Source organism: Ricinus communis, chromosome 10, assembly GCF_019578655.1.
Source record: "Ricinus communis isolate WT05 ecotype wild-type chromosome 10, ASM1957865v1, whole genome shotgun sequence".
NCBI classification, from domain to species: Eukaryota; Viridiplantae; Streptophyta; class Magnoliopsida; order Malpighiales; family Euphorbiaceae; genus Ricinus; species Ricinus communis.
Window position 1 is genome coordinate 6,225,162 of NC_063265.1, and position 20,835 is coordinate 6,245,996.

General features: G+C 33.8%; 2 protein-coding genes across 4 annotated transcripts; one reads left to right on the forward strand and one right to left on the reverse strand.

Moving 5' to 3' along the window:
- Window positions 1–2,328: 2,328 nt before the first annotated feature.
- On the forward strand, window positions 2,329–4,599 carry LOC8286342 (selT-like protein). Its single transcript, XM_002532069.4, has 4 exons — window positions 2,329–2,631; window positions 2,715–2,803; window positions 3,758–4,076; window positions 4,286–4,599. Exons 1-4 carry the CDS (start codon window positions 2,443–2,445, stop codon window positions 4,379–4,381), a joined length of 693 nt encoding a protein of 230 aa, XP_002532115.1. The 5' UTR covers window positions 2,329–2,442; the 3' UTR covers window positions 4,382–4,599.
- A 1,572-nt stretch (window positions 4,600–6,171) lies between these two features.
- Window positions 6,172–20,813, reverse strand: LOC8286346. Of its 3 annotated transcripts, XR_003080716.2 has the most exons (25): window positions 20,584–20,813; window positions 20,295–20,425; window positions 20,125–20,209; window positions 19,983–20,036; window positions 19,445–19,536; window positions 19,222–19,325; window positions 18,509–18,584; window positions 12,209–12,668; window positions 10,910–11,248; window positions 10,610–10,816; window positions 10,433–10,531; window positions 10,261–10,333; window positions 9,298–9,425; window positions 8,864–9,176; window positions 8,516–8,757; window positions 8,310–8,434; window positions 7,985–8,099; window positions 7,840–7,895; window positions 7,667–7,760; window positions 7,396–7,582; window positions 7,247–7,315; window positions 7,070–7,170; window positions 6,914–6,976; window positions 6,350–6,553; window positions 6,200–6,256 (listed from the first exon to the last, which is right to left on the reverse strand). XR_003080716.2 is itself a non-coding variant. In XM_015727181.3 (24 exons), the coding sequence occupies exons 1-24, from the start codon at window positions 20,638–20,640 to the stop codon at window positions 6,446–6,448; spliced, it is 3,378 nt and encodes a 1,125-aa protein (XP_015582667.1). In that variant the 5' UTR covers window positions 20,641–20,813; the 3' UTR covers window positions 6,172–6,445. The 3 variants fall into 3 exon arrangements, 2 of the variants coding, with proteins under 2 accessions (XP_015582667.1, XP_025015379.1); XM_015727181.3 differs by having other exon boundaries at window positions 6,172–6,553; XM_025159611.2 differs by lacking the exons at window positions 20,125–20,209; window positions 20,295–20,425; window positions 20,584–20,813 and having other exon boundaries at window positions 6,172–6,553; window positions 19,468–19,536.
- Between the last annotated feature and the right edge of the window lie 22 nt (window positions 20,814–20,835).

Here is a 20,835-nt window from a genome sequence, read left to right on the forward strand (position 1 = left end):
AATTATTATTATTATTTACATGATGCTTTTAATTACTATTTAAATATGTTTTTCCTTTATCATCAATTTTAATATTGCATGATGACTCAGGATGGGACGACAGTAGAACATAGGAGTTAGATGAGTGTTCCAATATAAATATGAGAGAGATGGGGAAAGGGTAAAGAGGTAAAAAATTTAAGAAAGAAAGATTAGGACTTGCCCTGGTCGAGCATCGCTTTCTGGGCTTAGTTGAGTGTGGTTGCCGGAGTAAAGGTCCCTGATCGAGCTTTGCTCTCTGGGCGTCGGTTTATTTAGAAATTTAAGTGACCAGACTGGAGGTAAGGTCCCTGATCGAGCTTTGCTCTCTGGGCACCAGTCCTATTGGAATGAGAGAGTTGAGATATAAGTGACCAGGCTGGAGGTAAGGTTCCTGATCGAGTTTTGCTCTCTGGGCGCCAGTCCTGTTGGAATGAGAGAGTTGAGATATTAGAGTTGAGCTTGGTCGAGACTTGAGTTTTGAAATTGATCGAGATGTTAAGTTGGGATTAGGGTTCTACTGAAGTACTCTAACCCGTTGCGTGTGGAATAATTTTTGTTTAAGCATGGCATGATACATATGTTTTAACATGACACGTATGGTTTGCGTGATTTATTAATTATTTTAAAATTAAATGAATGTGATATTGAGATGTTTGAAACTGTTTTAGATATATGATTTTAGCTCACTCTCGAGACTAACAGTCTCCATTTACTGTTTTTCAGATTCGTGACTATTAATCTTCCCTCGACTCTTACTCAGTAACCTGACTTCTTCATCATTGGGTGGTGTTTGATTTGGTATGTCAAATTGTAAAAATTTTAGATTCTCCGCAGTAGTAATAGTAGATGTATCAGTTATAAATTTTCTGAGTTTCAGGTCTCGCCTAGTTCTTTTGGCAGACCGATTTAATTGTGTAAAATTTAATGTTACTGTAATTTGTGGCTTTAATAATATTAATTTGAGATGAGATTTGTTTGAGTTGTGAGTTTCAGGCTTATTACGGGATTCGGTGGCCTTACACCTACCCATTCCCTAGTGCCGGTCACGGACCCTCGGGTGGGGTCGTGACATAAATTTAATGGTATTAATTTGCCTAATTTGTATTTTGTTTGTTATTCATCTATAAATCTTTTCCAACATAATTGAGTGTGGTTTAGTTGTCACTTTACTATGTTTGAATATCATTTCAATTTATATTGAACAAATCTACATTGTATACTAATTAATTTACAATATCAGAATTATCAACAATTTAAAATATTATTAAAATTAGTTTATTCTATTTTAAAAATATTCAGGATACATTTTTGGTTCTTTTAACCTTATCCAGTTTAAAATAAATATTTATATATTTTTATTGAATTTAAGAAATAATATATTATTAGTAGTTTATCCGTGAGTTACATGACCGTTATTATTATTTCTATTACAAAATCAAGTTGATAGATACATTTTAATAAATATTTAATATTAATATTAATTAATAATATTTTAAAAAATAATAAAATAATTATTTTTAAATGTCTTTTTTATTTTTTAATTTTATTAATACAATAATATAAAAATATTCTAAAAACACTTTTTAATTAATTCTAGTACTATATGAATTAATACTATCAATATAATTGATATTACTATTTTTTAAATTAAAAATTTATTATATAATAAAAATTAATTTATTATTGATTATAACATTAAAAATATAATTTTAGATATTATTTGTTAAAATTAAAATTATTATCCAATTAGAAAACTAATTTATTAGTTAATATAATATTAAAATATAATTAATATGTTATTTCTTATGATAAAATTAGTATCATTATCTTATTAGAAAACTATTTATTAGTTAATATAATATTAAAATCTAATTAATATCTTATTCTTTTTAGAATTATAGTCATTATTAATTAAAAATATAATTTATTAATTAATAAATTAATAAAAATTATAGAAATATAATTTATTATTAATAAATTAATAGAAAAAATTATAGAATCACAAACTTAAATCTCATGTGTCAAAAATAAATATATATATTAAAATAAATAATACACATATCTAAATAAAAATTTTATATGTCAAAAATTAAATACACATATTAAAATTAAAAATTAATATACTATATATATAGATTCAGTGGGAAATTTAGAATGGAAGGACGAAAATGTTTTTGGAAAAAGTGTAGGACTAGATTGTAAAATAAAGAAGTTTTAGAACTTAATTATAAAAATATATAACGTTTAAGACTTTGGGTGACAATATCCCATCTCAAAATAATAAATTAAAGAAATTTTATTTTATCTTTTCCTTTATTCTTTCTCTAAAGAGAAGACCCTCGACTTATCAAACGATTCATCATCGTCTTCTTCTTTGTGTCTCGTAGAAGCGTTGTGCCTGGAAGTGTGCTTAAAATTTCAATGGATCGATCTCAATTACTGCTATTAGGGTTACCAATCTTTCTATTATTTTCAGACATTTTAAATCTATTCACAGTATCACCGCCACCTCCAAAACCCACTCAACATGTTCATAAAATCCAATCCAATCACAATCATCTTCTCCAACAACCCCAGCCCCAGTCCCAACCCCTTCAATTTCCAACTCAGGTTTGCTTTCCAATTTCTTGTTTTAATTTGTTTGATTTCTCATTAAAGAGACAGTGTATCTACTATTTTTTTTTAAATTGCAGAAATCATCAGACGTTATTGGAGGAGCAGGAGGCCTTACTGGCATTGGAAACACTGTTAATATTGACTTCTGCGCTTCTTGTTCTTACAGGTATTTAATTCCTTTTGGTTTTATAGGTGAGGTATTGAATTGGGGTTTTGCATTTACTGATTTAATCACTGCTTAATTTTTTTTATGCAATTTGTTTGTTGCATTGGATTCTTTGTCAATTGAGTTTTAATGGAGGTATATACATGTTTTCTCAATTTTAGATAATAATACACCATTATGTAAGTTCATTTCTGATAATTGGTGACTGGACTAGCAATGAGGAATAGAAGAACTAAACCATCATTCCAAATCTGTTACGATGGTGCTTGATAGTCCAAGCTGGCGTTCCTGTAAGATAGAGAAGGTCAGAAATGGTCTGGGAGGGGTTTTGTCAACATCATTCCCTAAAGGTATTCCTTGAATATAGAGAATAGAGAGAAAAGTAAAGAGAAATAAAATGAGAGAATGGAAGATAGAATATAAGACATTAGACGGTTGAGAGGTTTTCCTTACTTAGGGCTTAAGTTATTTGGAGTGTTCCATTAGGATTTATTGTTGAGTGGACATGTCAGCATGTCTGCTACTGGGAATGTGTTGGTCGTGCTGAGACGTTTTCTAACTTTGCTCAAGTATTACGCTAGATCTAGTTCTGTTCGATATACTCTCTCTTTAGTATTGTTATCAATTACGGCTATGAATCAGTACACAAAGTCCGGATCCTGATAGATCCACTATCAACATGAGTAGTTTTTCCATTTTTGCTTAGTTCCTTTTGTTTTTCAGTACCTTTGATTTTTGAGAGATCATTTTCACATTTATGATATGGGCTCTCTTCACCCCTCTCTGCAGTAGTATCACATAATGCATAAAAGCTCTTCTTTTTTTAGGTTTCTTAACCAAAAATGAGAAAAGCAGTATTGGCTTATCTTCTTATAGGTTAATTATGTGTATATTTGGTTCTTACTATTCATATTCACATGAAAATTTTGGGTTTCCTTTTTTCTTTTTGGGCAGAGGAACTGCTATGACTATGAAAAACATGCTGGAATCACAATATCCAGGGATTAATATCGTTTTGGCAAACTATCCTCCCTCATTTCCAAAGCGCTTATTGAGCAAAGTTGTTCCAGTTGTTCAATTTGGAATCATTGGATTAATAACGGCAGGTGAACACATTTTTCCACGGTTAGGATTTGCAGTTCCACCTCCTTGGTACTACTCTTTACGTGCAAACAAGTTTGGAAGTATTGCAAGCACCTGGCTCTTTGGAAATTTCATCCAATCGTTCCTCCAGAGTTCTGGTGCTTTCGAAGTATATTTCAATGGTGAACTGGTAAAATCCTATCTTTTTTCCTTATTCTGGCTTTTTGACTGAGCAAATGACTTTTGGTTATGATTCTTTGATAGACTACTGCAGACTTTAGGTGGAAAAATTCCCATAATATGTGGTTACTTGTTTGGACAACTTATAGTGATGTTGCTATATCCAAACATCTATTTTTGCATGTTTTTATCATTTTGGTCTATTTTTGGACATTGTAGGTTTTCTCCAAGCTGTCAGAAAACAGGTTTCCTGGTGAGATTGAGCTGAGGGATCTTGTTGGCCAAAAACTTGCTATAACAAGAACTGTTCAGTGATGGAGGTGTCTTGTCATAGTGCCCTGACAAGAGTAGCAAATTCGATTTTCAATGCTAGTTACGTGTATCTCATAAGCATGTCTTAGTAAGCAGGTATACTAGATAAAATGGCATTTTTACCTGTTTGTAACCTCTGCTTTGATACGTTTTCCTGAGAGACATTAATTGTGAAAGGAATATTCACATCTTCATGAAGATCGTTCATCTGTTTCTTACAACTTGCTGCCATTACATGTTTAGATTCATTGATACTCTTAACTCGCAGTTTCACAAATTAGAGTTGCTGATGACAAACTCTAGTTATTTGTTCTTCTACTTCTCCCCTTGCGTTGATAAATTGCTAGCTGCTTCATGTGTAGCCTTTATTTCTTATTCCGAGTCCTAAACACATGGAAATAAGTAAGACTTAGATAGCTGCTAGCTGTTGGCTTTTTAGACATAGTTCAGAGTTCAAAGAATATATATTGTACTTCCTATTGTTATGTCTCTCCATGAATTAACTATACTAGTCATTGTATCATTATTGCACTGGGGTCAGTGAATGGAAAAACTCTGTTTCTATAATGGACGCCTAGATCTGCCAGAGTCCATGCTTTTGGACAATGAGGTCCCTGACTTACAATGTTAAGAAATCTCTACCATTGAAGTTGAAGAGATGGAGTTGGTGGTGAAATTAAAGCCTTTTGAGGACATGCAGTGCTCTTTCATATGCAGGGATCTGATATAATGCTCAGGTTGGAAGCTTGACTGTCAAAAAATGGTCAAAGCTCAAGGCTTGTAAAAGGCCATTGGAACTCACTTAAGGTCATTGAGCTATTAGTTCAAAAAATCAGTACTCCTGTTTTTGGGTCCATCTATTGTAGGTTATAGTCCGTGGACAACTATTGAAAGATATGGTTGCATAAACCTTAATAATTTTGGAGGTTCCATACTATTCGGCTATCGCTTATGACAGTGCAATTCCATTTGTCAGGTTATATGCATTAAGGTTAATAGAAGTAAAATACGATATTGCTGTTAGCAATTTTTCATGTGTCCAGAATTTACTAACTAATCGCCTACGGCTATTATTATTAATTTAATTATAAAATTAAATTAATAAATATAATTTAATAATTTTTTAATATTTAATATTTATTTACAATATTTAGAAAATTATAGCAAATTAATTATATTTAAATATTTATTTTAATATTTTAAAATTCATTAGCATAATAATATAAAAATTATTTTAACAATATTTATTAATTAATTTTAGTATTATATAAATTAATACTATTAATATAATTGATATCATTATTTTTAAGAATCAAATATTTTTTATATAGTTAAAAAATTAATTTATTAATAAAAATAATATTAAAAATATAATTTAAATAATATTTTTTAAAATTAAAATTATCTGATTAAAAATTATTTATTAATTAATATAGTAATTAATATTTTTTAAAAATTAAAGTTACTATTTAATTAGAAATTATTAATTAATAATAAAATTATAAAATTTTACGTGCGATACATATCAAAATAAAAATTTTATATAAAAATTAAACATGCATATCAAAAAATTTAATTTAAAAAATTTATATATATATATATATATATAGATTACCAGTCTACAATTTCCTTTTTTTTTTAAATGTGTTCTTGTTTGTGCATCGAGATGGACTCAAATTTTGGGATATTGACTTGGGTACCTTTGATCACAAAAAGGAAAAAGACTTGAGGTATCATACGCTAGATTAGCTTCATTAATCATTGGAGCGCCGTAAGAATTTCTCGATTCCGAATTAAATTAAAAAATTACCTTCTTTTTCCTTTTCCTTTTCCTTTTTCTTTTCCCCTTTTGATCTACAAGATGAAATGAAAAATCTCCTGTACAAGGAATATAACAAAAATAAAAATAAAAAATGCTGCACACAAGCTGAATGTTATAATGTGGAAAAGGAAAATTAGGCTGTGCTTTACATCCAACAAAACGATGGCACTTGTTGATGATGCCCGAGTTACTAAGGATGTGAGCAACCAAGTTGCAGGAGCCGATCTAACCAGACATTCTCTTGTTCATATTTGCCACCATTTTCTATTCTCCATTGCCTTAACTAGCTCATCCGCTAATGATGCAAAGTCTTCAGCTCCGTTTTGCAGCTCTGCAGTGCGCCTACTGATTCTCTGATAAGGAGCAAAGGTTGGTATTTTTAGAGGTCAGTCAGGACACCTTTTCCACAGTTAATAGATATAGAAGAATAAACTGATCTGGACCAGAGATATACAAATATAAACTACAAGGACTATATCTACGGTGTAAAGGTAGTAGTGGACTTGCAATATAGGTTGTTCCGGTTAGATTTGGGGATTAACATTTTAACTACAATTGGGAAGAGACTTTATACATTAGGATTATCATTTTGTTTCTCTCATCATTGCCACTCAAGAAAATGTCTAGGAGATAGGTTATGTCCAAAAATAGGAAGAATGCCTTGAGCTTTACAAGTTACTAAACAAGTTCCACATTAATCCTCAATAACATACCTCCAGCTTTTCTTGCCTTTCCACAAGCTTGTTTCTTGCATGCGCAGCAACCGACGAGGCATCCTGAAAGCAATTACCAGGTCAAATAAGGCGATCTATTGAAATAGATGTTACCATGGCAATAAAGTTGATTACTGATACCATCTGCAACATTACCCCAACTTTTCTATATTGAGCTATAATTTCTTCAGGTGTCCTAAGTCTGGGTTGCATATCATCAGCCTTGCCCAATAACTGTTCCCTTTCCGTACCCTTATCTGCAGTGAAAAATCATTTTTGTAAGCAATCAGCGAGCCAAGATATGCACCCCAAATATGGGAAAGTCAAATTTACCTTTTCTGCTTTTCACTTCCTGTGATGAAGTTCCTGTGGCTAGAGGAGATTCATCTATCTCAATATCATCTGTACTTAACAAAAGCATTTAGTGAGAAAGAATAATTAGCAGAATAGAATATGGCAAAGATAATAGATATGAGTGAAACCTATATTAAGCTCCAATTCCTGATTATCAGTGCCTGTTGGAAGTAAGCCTGGGAATGGGGACTTCAAGAAAATGTCCTCTAGGTGTCTAAAATTGGACTGCGCTGTTGGAGTAAAATCCAGAGTCCGCTCTATTTTTTCTGACTTAAAGCCTTTGACAATACCACCTAGAATTCCGGGTTTAGTACCCTGTAGAACAAATATAAGCCACAGAAGAAAAATTATACCACGCAGTTCTGAAAAAGAATAAAGTCTCTGTTCATTAATTTGAACCTGCTTTTTCTTCTGGTCTGATGAGAAACTAATGGCAGCATCTGCAGCGGCAGCAAGGACATCATCATGAAGACACGGAAATGACTCTGGGATCCTAAAACAGCAACTTTTTTTAATTAAAAATTTGAATTTATGCATCTTTTCATAGCATAGGCTGAACATAGACAACATACCTTAAACCAGTTTCATCATATAGTAGCGAGATAAAAGCCAACTCGCATCCATTTGCCTAAAGATTACAGAATTCTCAATATTAGAAACAAACCTTCAATTGATTCATCTAGAGTACAATACAATTTCAAAATTTTAAAACAATACCAATGCAATGTGCTCATTGTCCGAAGTAATCATTTTCTCCATGTTTGCTTTGAAGTTCCACCTAAGAATTGACATTAAGGAGCTTTCTTTCACCAATTCAAAATCCAGAAAGGATCTGCCCAAAATACAAGGATTACAAACAACAAAGATAAATTAATATTAAAATTAAATAAATTAATAATAAAATTATTATATTTATTTATAATAATTATAAATAATTATATTATTATAATTATATAATTTATAAGATAGTGCTAAGAAGGCAACTACCCTCTACAGATCCTGATTCTTTAACTAAATATCTTAATGCTGGTAAGTGCTTCACCTGATTTCAATTACTCCAGTCTGAAACAGCAAGATCAGTCCACAAACTTTTTCATCTTTCTTAAAAGTTGAAACCCAACAGCAAGGGTTTGTGTGTTTCACTTTGGAAATGGATTTACTGTTTCCCTAAATATAAATTTGATTTCCACTTAGCTTGCTAACAGAGTATGACACTATAGGATGCACAAGCAGGGGGAACACAACTACCTGAATCACATTCTTTGCAGAGTACAAGCTCAATGAATCTTCACAACATAGCAGAATAAGTGGATCCATTAATCTGCCTGTGGTGAGCGTGGCACCTGCAGAGGAAGCGTGCTTGCTGCTATGTGAGCCGGTGTCTGTTGAAATAGTTTTATCCCTTGGCTCAACACTATGTGTAGCCATATCCTGGAAAGACTCCTCTGCCTGCTTTCCATTTGTCGAGACAGAGACTGGACTACTGTCCTCTGTGATTTAAATGATGGAAGATTTCCAAAGTCCACTAATTTGTAAGTGCAAAGCAAATATGTAGGAAAACAAAAATAATTCAGTGTCGCAATTGAAGATACTTGCCTATAACAAACATCGAAATAGCAATTATTTTCTTTTTCGGATATGATTTCTTTTTCAGGTGCCAGGGACTAGAGCTGATCATGCTACCACTACAACCATTAATAATGTTAAGGAAGCCATCCTTGGTTGAGGAAAAAATGACTTCATCTTCAGGATTCATAGGAGTATTAGTTTCTGAATGCTTTGGTGTTTTTAAAAGGCTACCAATGCTTTCATATTTCAACCAGGTCAGTGAAATGACTGGAGAGCTAGAGCTAGAAAGACAGTCCGTGAAGAACAGAACTGTTAATGAACACATGTCAAGGACTGCCACCTGAAACATAAACATCAAATCCATCTGAACAGGGAAAGCTAAAAGAAAGTGACAGTAATCTAACTTGATCATAAACAAATTATTGGAAGACGGCACAAATAAAAATACTGATGATACTCACCCGACCGTATTCAAAACCTATGGCAAGTTTTTCTCCAGAACTTGGAAACTGTAGTACATGAATCGGGGATGTAAGGAGAGAAAAAACCGCTCTACAGTGAGGTCTTTTCCCTTGAGGCAGAATGTGAACTACAAGATGAGTAAATATATTAGTTTGAAGAAGTAGATGTCTAGGAGGCCAGCAAATCAAGCCAAATGTAGCACATTGATGTAGACACAAGCTACAGCATTTTTTGCAGCGAATTTACTAAACCAGCAAACATACAGTGCAGTAACTGTTATTTAGATGAACTGATTAAATTATTGAGGAATCATCTTGCTTGTCTACTACCTATATTAATTACAGTATGGACGGATGCAAGTAAAGTGAAGCAAACAATAATAAAGACTAATGAACTAAACTACCATACAGATTCTTTTGTTTACAAAAGCTTCTCAGTTGGCTACCACCATATACTGTCCCATATAAGCTAATAAAATGATTTTGAAGTCATATTTTCTTGATGTACAGTTTTTTGAAAGAGGTGATGCTTTAAATCAGCTCTCAGAACAATCTAACAATTTTCTCCAGTCTAAATCATTTTAACTGGGTTTTGAAATTTCACATCAGCTTTAAAAATGGTACATTGGCAAATTATTATTGTTCTAAATTCTGGCTATCAAATGGAAATCTTCCTGTCATCTTTTGTCCTTGAAAAGAATAACATATAATTGACCAGAACAGAGAGCATATAACATATCTTGGCAAACCTAGAACTTGAATCTCTCAAATTTGGAAGCACGTGCTATAAGAGGACAATGAGACAAAGATAACCAAGGTGATCTGCTTGTAGACTGTAGGCATATTTATATTCATAATATTTTATAATATAAAATATTATTTATATTAAATATATTTATAATATATTAAATTCTATATCAAATTTATATTGATAAATTAATTTATGGCGCATGTGCAACTTACTTTCATTTTTATTCTGTGTCACAAGGTGAAAATTCTTCTCAGTTGAGTTGCTGCTGAGGTTATAAATACGAACCTACATGTTTAAGATAAAGCCCAAGATCATAAATTATTTGACAGGAAAGTGATGGGGAATAGAGGAAAAATAAAAGACCAACAAAGAAACATTTCTCACCACCCCATGCTTATTGCCAACTGCCAAAGTTAAGGTAAGAGGACAGAAGTCCAGACTTGATACCGGAGAACTAAAGCCAGCAACTTCTACACCTTCCACCTGCAAATCATACAAAATTACTAGACATAAAAATGGCTTTATAGATAGCTGATAAAACTTTTGCAATAGGATTCTAACCTTGCCTTCTATAACACAAATAGGTGATAGGACAGGACATGAGGCATTCCAAAACCGAACAGATCCGTCTTCATAACCTGCTATATACAATCTTTCAATACTACTTTTATTTGCCGAGGACAAATAGGCAGGTACACCCCCAGTCAAAGGCCACTTAATACCACCGGTTGGGGCAAGGGTGGTGCCTTGTTTTTTAACTAAGGCCATCTGATCAATAGTATGTGAACAATTTAAAATATAAAATCAGCAGACAACCAAATGGTTTCAATTAAGATATAATTATTTAGGAGTTAGATGTACCTCAGATAGGACTTTTGACAAGTTTGTGCATGCAGGCAGCACAGTGAATTTTGCAAGAGTCAAGGATGGATCAGCCATAGGTATCATTGCAGGAAACTCTACAGCAGAGACAGATCTTTCCTTCTCTTGCTGAGATAACAAGACAGATAAGCTAGCTTCATCATAAAGATGCAACTTTCCGGGATTTGTCAATACAAATACAGCAGCTTTGTGACTACCCCCTGTTGACCCAGCACTTGGAGACAAAATCATGTCAGCAAAAGAGCCAGTGAGTGTGATGTCAGCACGACCTGTACATCTTAATGTCTCTGTCCTAGATGACCATTCTAGTGTTAAAACCTGCGGCACTCACATATTAGAGCAATTCTTAGCCTTGAAAAAAGTTGCAATCACCGATTAAATAATGCAAAAGGTACAGTGAATGAATAGAAGTTACTACAATAAAGCTTATATAACTAGGACATTCCTCACATAAAACATGTCAGTTTTTCCTATATAAACTATTCAATGATCCGAACTCCAATTATGAGAATGCAAGAATTCTTGAAAAAGTAGCACCTTCATTAATTGCAAAGTTGGTATCGTATTTCTCCTAATCCAACACACATTATAATCATGACAACAAACCCCTAATTATGTATTTATAGCAATTAAGGGAACTGAAAGCGATTAAATTTGGTGTTTAGAAACTTAGGATCTACCTAAGGCTTCTTAAGAGTCTCACCAAGAAAAGAAATTTCAAATGGATTCTGAGATGTAAACTTGAAGTAGAGGTAAATCTAAAAATCAATGTAACAACAATAGAAGAAAACAGTCTTGATCTGTAACAAAACAAAATTGTACTTACTAAAGATTCCCTACGTAAAACCAAGTATTAACAGGATGGACTACACTTGTAGCCACAAATCAACTGAAAGTGCAAAGAAACCCCAGTGCTATGAAATTTTTTTTATACATGGTTTTACTATTTATTACTAATGCTGAAACTAATTAATTAATCAAATCCTTAAAAAAATCCTTTAAATGTAGTTACTAACTAACAATGATAAAGCTAATTAACTAAACCAAACCAAAAATCCATCACCATGTAGTATCTATATAATAGTCTATTCTCGAAATCAGATTGCCTTTGCTAATACCATGATTTCCCTTTTAGGTCACATATTTGCAGTAAGATCAAATTCTTACTTGTATGAGTGAAAAGTTAGGGGAAGAAGAAAGGCAGATCCCACAAATGGATACAACTGTGCGCCAAGAGAAACAATGAAAAATAAATAGCTCTGATATACATCAACTCACCGTCAGAACTTCTTCAGCTCCTATTTCATCACCACCATAAATAAACAGATGACCATCACAACCATTACTAGATCTATTGCTGGCAGACCAGTGTAAGACAATAACAGGTAGTCTCCTCTCAGCAGATGATAATCGCAGCTTAACAATATTGCTGCTTGAGGATTCATTTTGTTGACCTCTAATTGAGGAATCAGTTGATGTTTTCCAAAACAAGATATCTCCATCTACATATCCAACTGCAAGAATGGACCCATTGGAAGATGCCCAGCAAAGAGCACTTATCTCTTTGTCTTGTAATTGATCGTTAGATGCGTTGTCTTGAAGATTAGTATGTGGCCCACTTTGGGAATCAACATTTCCATCCTTCAATTGAAGATCCTTACTACCTCCAACAAAAAGAATCCGAGCTTCAGAAACATCCCAAAGAACCATCAGTCCATTTTCATATGCAATCAGCACTCTGCAATAACAAAATGGATCAAATTGTTCCCTCTTCTTGAGAAGATCTTTCATTATATAGGCAAGACTACCATCTGTGCAAGGAAACTAGAGCTGTACAAGTTACATAGAGTGATCCTAGGAAGCTATGTATGGTAAGCTAAATCTCCTCCCTTATTTATAAGAATATTTACAGCCTAAATTAATGGCTTAATTACAGAAGTAATTTAGTTGTTGACCCTATTTATGGCTTTCCATTGACATGCAAGAGATTATACATTAAAAATTTCAAGTAGAGTACAATAAAACACCTAGGATTAATATATCGACAGCATAATCTGATGAAGGTTAAATCTCAATGATTATTCTTAACTTAACTAATTGAGGATGTTGCAATAGTGCATGATGTACAAAACTAAGGGCTAGATCTACATTGGAACAAGAAACAATGAACATGTAGTGATCCTCTGCACAAGACAGCCACACTGTTTTCGTACGGTTGTTCAGGTTAGTAGTCTTGTGCCTCAAATATAACCACTACTAGTATCTATTTGTTAATTCTAGTAAATAATTCTTCAGGATGCCCAGATCACTTACTTAACATTGATGAAAAAAGATAACTTTAACCTTTACCACTCAAATAACTACAGACACAAAATTCTTCCAAGGACATGCACGCACACACAATTACCACTAGTACAAATACAGGAAAGCTAGGAAAAAAAAGATGGGAGAAAAGGTAAACGATTCAACAAATGAGCATCAATATTAGGGAATAACTATTCCAGTAAAACTAAATTCGCAGTAATACCCGATAGATACCTATATTCACAGTGTGACTTATTTGCATAACCATTAGCAATTATGAAATAAGGATTTTGCAACAGCAAAACGAAAAATCACTTTTTACATCATTAGTTCTATTTTGACACATCTTTGGATAGTGAAGAACACATGAAAAAACTAAATAAAGAATCACTCTATGCATCAAGTGAAATGACAAAAGATGGTTGGTAATGAAAACATCCTAGGCTAATAAGTGTTGAGATTTTGAGTTGTTAGGGTTATTAGGATATGATAAGTATTTATCTTTTAAATTTAGAGTCTAGCTATTAAGAGGTTGTTATTTAGTTTCTATCAAAGTCTTCAATATAAGTATAAATATAAGGCTGATGTATCTCTTTTTGATATCAGAATACAATAATGAAAACCTAATTCTTAGGTTATTTCTTTCAAATTGGTATCAGAGCCTACCAAAAAAAAGAAAAAAAGGCTTTGAAACACTTAAAACAACATAAGTGGTAGAGATGGTGAACTATCTGGATTGAAACCTATTATCATTCAATCTGAAGGAGCATTCAATGCAGGAATTACGCTTACAGAATCGAATTATAACGTATGGTCTCAACTAATGGAAATGCATATTGTTGAAAGAGAAAAGCTTTCCTATATTCGGGGAAAAACAAAACCACCTGCTGAATCAGATGATGGGTATGAAAAGTGGTATGCTGAAAACCAAAAGGTGAAGAGATGGCTGCTAATATCTATGAGTCCAAAGATCATGAAGCGATATTTACGCTTATCCACTGCCCATGAAATCTGGACTGCTTTATCAAAAGCTTTCTATGATGGCAGTGATGAGTTGCAGCTCTTCGCCTTAAACCAGAAAGCCTTTGCAGCCAAACAAAATAGAAGATCTCTCTCTGAATATTATGGAGAACTAACTGTAATTTTTCAGGAATTGGATCACAGAGACAAAGTGGTCATAAAGGATCCTAATGATGTGGTTGTGTACCAAAAATCTATTGAACGACTACGGGTGCATATGTTTTTAGCTGGACTGGATGATCACTTTGAGTAGGTTCGCAGAGAAATCCTACGTCAGGAGTCTACTTCAGGCCTAGAAGAAAGCTATGCCCTGATTCGACGAGAGGAGAACCGCCATGTAACATTAAAAGGAGACTATGGAGACTCTGATGCTGCTGCTATGGTGATTCGCAACAAATCAAAGACATCTGTTGGTATTGGAAAGTCCACACAAAAATGTACTCATTATGATAAGTCAGGCCACATCAAAGATCGTTGCTTTGAGCTTGTAGGCTATCCAGATTGGTGGGATCAGAATTGAGGATCACAAAGAAGGAAAGCTAAGAATTCCCTGATTTCCGCTGTTGCTGAAACCAAAACAAGTGTGGACAATGTTGAATCATCTTCAACATTACTAGCAACCACAAGCAAGAAAGGTAAGGTGTTTAATGTTTCTACATCTGTTTGTGATAGTACATGGATAATTGATTCTGGTGCTTCAAATCATATGACCTTTGATTCTGGACAGGTTAAGAAACTTAGACCATCCTTACAAAAATCTGTTTCGATAGCAAATGGTAATGAGGTTCCAATTATTGGAGAGGGATCTATTACTGCCACCAATTCTTTAAATTTAGACTCAGTTTTAATTGTTCCATCATTAAATTACAGCCTTTTATTTGTTTTCCAAATAACATCAGCTTTGTCTTGTGTTGTTATTTTTTGGCCCAATTTTTGTTGTTTTAAGGATATCCAAACGAAGCAGACGATTGGCTGCGGTATTAGGCGAGGGAATTTGTACTACTTGGACATGCAATCGAATACTTCTTCCAAGTTGCATCATGCGTTTGCAATGGATGGTCTAAAGAAGGAAAAAAATGAAGCAGAAATCTGGTTACAACATAGACGACTAGGGCATGCTTCTTTTGGCTACCTAAAAAAATTATTTCCTGGTTTGTTTAACAACATTGATGTTTCTATTTTTCGTTGTGATGTTTGTGAACTTGTCAATAGTCATCGAAGCTCTTTTTCATCAAGTTTTAATAGAGGTCATTTACCTTTTATGATTGTTCATTCTGATGTTTTGGGTCCATCTAAAATTTCAACTTTGGGGGGATCTCGTTGGTTTGTTACTTTTATCGATGATTGCACAAGGATAACTTGGGTGTGCTTAATGAAATCTAAGAGTGATGTGAGTGCATTGTTTCAGAAATTTCACATACATGTTAAGACTCAATATAATGCACATATTCAAGTGCTTCGCAGCGATAATGGTGGTGAATACCATAACTCTGAATTGAAGCATTATTTGGAAGAAAATGGAATTGTCAATCAAAGTACATGTGTTTATACACCCCAACAAAATGGGTAGCTGAAAAGAAGAATAGGCATTTACTAGAAGTTATTCGTGCCTCATTGCTTCATGCAAAAATGCCATTATCATATTGGGGAGAAGTTGTTTCTTCTGCTGCATATTTAATTAACCGAAGTCTTTCACGGACTCTTGATTTTCAGACACCTTTTCAGGTTCTTAATAATACTACAGTTGCTCCATCAACATCAAACTTATCTCCTCGTGTCTTCGGCTGTGTAGTATTTGTACATATTCATAAACATCACCGTCATAAGCTTGCTCCTCGAGCAATAAGATGTGTGTTTCTTGGATATGCAACAAATAAAAAGGAGTACAGGTGTTATCATCCTCCAACTCAACGTATGTTCATATCCATAGATGTAGTCTTTCATGAAGATGTGATATATTTTGAGTCTGAATTTCCAGAGGAGAGACAGGAAGAAATTCAGACATTAGATTATCAATTTCAGGAGGAGTATGAAGTGGTTGATAATGGTGTTGGTGATCACTCAGAAAATCATGGGATACGTATTGAGCAAGAAGATCTAACTCCATCGATTGAAGAAGAGTCCTCAAGTGAAGAAGACCCTGAATCCCAAGCTGAAATACCATGTCAATCACCTGCTGAAGATATTCCTATTCCTGAACCCGATCCACCGAGAAAACAATTACCAGAACGATCCACCAGAGGTATTCCTAAACTTAGTTATGAGCTTGAAATTTCTGGTAAAGTTAAATACCCAATGAGTCATTATGTGTCGAATCATAACCCGCCGAATCAAATAAGTCATCACAAATCAAATATCTACTGTATCTATTCCTAACAGTGTGCAGGAAGCTTTATCTGATCCAAAATGGAAAGCTGCAATGAACGATGAAATGAAAGCCTTGCAAAAGAATGAAACATGGGAGCTTGTTGATTGTCCAGCAGGAAAGAAACCAGTAGAGTGTCATTGGGTCTACACCATAAAGTATAAAGCAGATGGCACAATCGAGTGATTTAAAGCAAGATTGGTAGCAAAAGGATACACTCAAGCCTATGGGATTGATTACACTGAAACCTTCTCTCCCGTAGCTAAAATCAGTACTGTAAGAGTGTTATTATCCTTGGCTGCAAATTTGGGTTGGCCATTACAGCAGTTTGATGTTAAGAATGCTTTTTTACATAGTGAATTATCCTAAGAAATCTATATGGAGCTTCCACCTGGATGTATGTCAACAAACAATGCATAATGGGAAAGTTTGCAAGTTGAAGAAATCGTTGTATGGACTGAAACAATCTCCACGGTCATGGTTTGGGAGATTTTCAAAGTCTATGAAAGCTTTTGGATATCATCAGAGTAATGGAGACCACACCTTATTTATAAAGAAGGCAAATGGGAAGATCACAACTCTCATTATCTATGTGGATGACATGGTAGTTACAGGAAATGATCCAGAAGAGAGGAAGGCATTACAAGAATACTTGTCCAAAGAGTTTGAAATGAAATACCTGGGTTACTTGAAATATTTTCTTGGGATTGAAGTTTCAAGATCAAAGAAATGAATTTTTCTGTCCCAAAGAAAGTATGCATTGGATTTATTGCATGAAGCGGAATGTCGATGTCAACCAGTTGACACACCAGTTGAGGAAGACCTGAAGTTGTGCATTGAGGTAGACCAAGTACCCGTTGATAAAGGAAAATATCAGAGACTTGTAGGAAGATTAATGTATTTAGCTCACACAAGACCTGATCTTGCGAATGCTTTGAGTATTGTTAGCCAATTCATGCATAATCCTGGAGAAAGACATATGAATGCTGTCATAAGAATCTTATGGTATTTGAAGTCTGCACATGGAAAAGGAATTTTGTTCACTCAACATATAGATTGGCAAAACATAGAGGTTTACACTGATGCTGAATGGGCTGGATCAATCGATGATAGACGATCAACTGCAGGATATTTTTCGTTTGTGAGTGGAAATCTTGTGACATGGAGAAGCAAGAAGCAAAATGTTGTTGCCCGATCTAATGCAAAGACTGAGTTCAGAGGAATGGCTGTTGGTGTGTGTGAAGCCTTATGGTTAAAACAAATTTTGGAAGATTTGGGTTACGCACTGAGGTAGCCAGTTAGATTGTATTGTGACAATAAAGCAGCACGTGATATAGCTTATAATCCAGTACAACAGGATCGGACAAAGCATGTAGAGTTTGACAGATTTTTTATCAAAGAGAAGTTGGATGAAAATATCATAGAATTGCCTAAAGTTTGTTCTGAAGATCAGTTGCCTGATATCCTTACCAAAGCAGTCTAGAGTCACATGTTCTTTAAGTGTCTAGGCAAGTTGAGCATGTATGATATTTATGCACCAACTTGAGGAGGAGTGTTGAGATTTTGAGTTGGTAGGGTTGTTAGGATATGATAAGTATTTATCTTTTAAATTTAGAGTCTAGCTATTAAGAGGTTGTCATTTAGTTTCTATCGAAGTCTTACATATAAGTATAAATATAAGGTTGATGTATCTCTTTTTGATATCAGAATACAATAATGAAAACCTAATTCTTGGGTTATTTCTTTCAAGTATAAGTCACGACGGATGCATCAAAGACAGAAAATTCCTCAACTGCTGAACAAGTGAAATTAATGATTATGTCAAAATCTATATCCAACTTCCGAAAGCAAAAATATCTTATCTGATTATTTAAGCAATTTTTCCTTACCTATTTCCAGAAGAACATGGATGAGGAAGAAGTCCCACAATAGGTTGGTGATCAGATGATGGAAATCCAGCCACTTCTGTGAAATAACATAATACAGCAAAAAATATGAGTTGTAACCCTGCCCTGAATTCTCAGTATCACTTACTTACAATTGGCTCTGAATGAGATAAAAGGAAAATCATATTTAACACGTTGTCAGATATTCAAGCCTCTTCTAACATGCTGTATGTGTGATACAAGCATCTAGGCCTGACTAATCTTACATATAATAATTATGAGATGACTAATGACACCATGATTTAGTGGAGAAACAGTTCCTAAAACATGTATATTATAAAAAGAATTTCAAGTGTTTCTCACATCAAAATGAAATCGACTTTGCACATCAAGATTATCAATTAGTGAAGCCACAATGAGAAGCGAATTGATTAAATTGGTAAGGACCAAGTAAAACAAGAGAAGGGGAGAGTGCCAACAAGAGAAGACAAGATAAATGATGCATGCATCCTATTAATATCTTCATAAAAAACTACTGGAGGCTCATTTTTTACCTAATTTTCTAGTTATCATATTCATGGTGGCGAAGAAATGGATTTGGGATATATATAAAACAGCAAAATTTTGATTTGGTAAATGTGTAACCTAATAGCTCAATGTGAAGAAGAGTGTCAAGTAACAGGTGCCATAAGCATATCAAAGGAAAAAGAAATTACCATTTAACTGGTTTGAAGGTATGTTATATGGCAACCGTAAAAGCTTAGCATTATCAGCGTCATACTTCACTACAGACATCAAACCATATTCATCTCCAATATACCTGTGTGAAACAAAAATGCAAAAGCAGCATGCATCAAGCAATCATTTCTGTTTCCAGACGATTATAAGCAAATAAAAAGCACATTGGATGCTCTATATTATATTCTGGCAATGATATACATGAGGTAGGAGCCACTGATTACAGAGAATGCAGTAATATTTTTTTCCCATTGCAAACAACATTTCAGGCATCTGCTCTTCAGATTCCACACCTGCCAAAGTTGCAATTAAAGTTATTCACACATGTTAACATATCTACACAATATTTTACACCTTAACTCAACACCCAGTTATCCTGTTATCAAGAAGTCAATAAACAATTAACAAAAATGAAAAATGGATATTAAATCATTAATTCGTACAGTAAAAATCAACTAGTAGCAGCATTCATTAGTGTGTTTGGGAAGTCTAAGAATGTAAGAACTTATTACTCATTTCAATTGAATTTTATTTAGTCAATTCTTGTGCTTGGAAAGCCAATAGTTGGAAGAAATGAAATCACTCCCAAAATGAACTGATTGTGCAGGAATTCAGTCTCAAAAATGTATTTCAATATGTGACAACTGAGAAATCTAAAAAGAAGCTAAAATGCACGGCAAAGCATACTCTTTTATAGCGAAAAGAGGCAGAAACTGCACATCTAGTGAAGTATAAATACCTCAATATCATTCTCATTTGAAATGCTAACTAAGAAACCACGGTTTTGCAGAAACTGCAAAAAGATACTAGACATGAATCAGAATTTCTAGTTTAAAAAGAAAAAAAGACAAATTTTTTTTTTTCAGTAAAATGAAAATAACCTCTAAGTTTTTATAAGGCAATTGCTTCGGGGATATAAAAATTCCTTCAATTCCATCGCCACCAATAACTTTAATTCGCCCATCTCTGCAAATAAACGCGAAATCTAAATTTCATTAATTGTATATATTCGATATGTACTGATAAATAAATAAAGGACAATTTAACTTACAGTGTTGCAATGGCTAATAGACGCTGAATAGAGTCAAAAGCAAGAAGCGACGCCGTAGAAGGGACACCGTAGTGAACAGAAATATGTAAATCCAAGTCCGTCGATTTCAAGTTGCCACGTTGCACGTCCAGCTCCATTAACACACACACACACACACACACACACACAAAAAAAAGAGTAGAGTGCACATTTATACTTCACATAAAAATTAACAAAATTTCAAATGAAAACCTAGAGAATACATGCATGATGAAACTGAAAGAAATGGATGATGATTATGCGTATATACCTGCTGGTGGTGGTGGTGGTGTACAGCTTTCTGTATCAGTCGCTTAGCGGCAATCATGATCGAATTTGATTTCACGGTAAAGCGAAATGATGTTTGAATTCGTGACAAATTTATATATTTGAAAATGAAAGTTTGATTGTCTGTTTTGTTTCTTCGTTAACAATGTGGATTATACCGATGATGCATAACGGCTCGACTACCCCCTCTGTCTTACCAGTCAATCCAACAGCAAATATGTTTCCATCCTCCGAC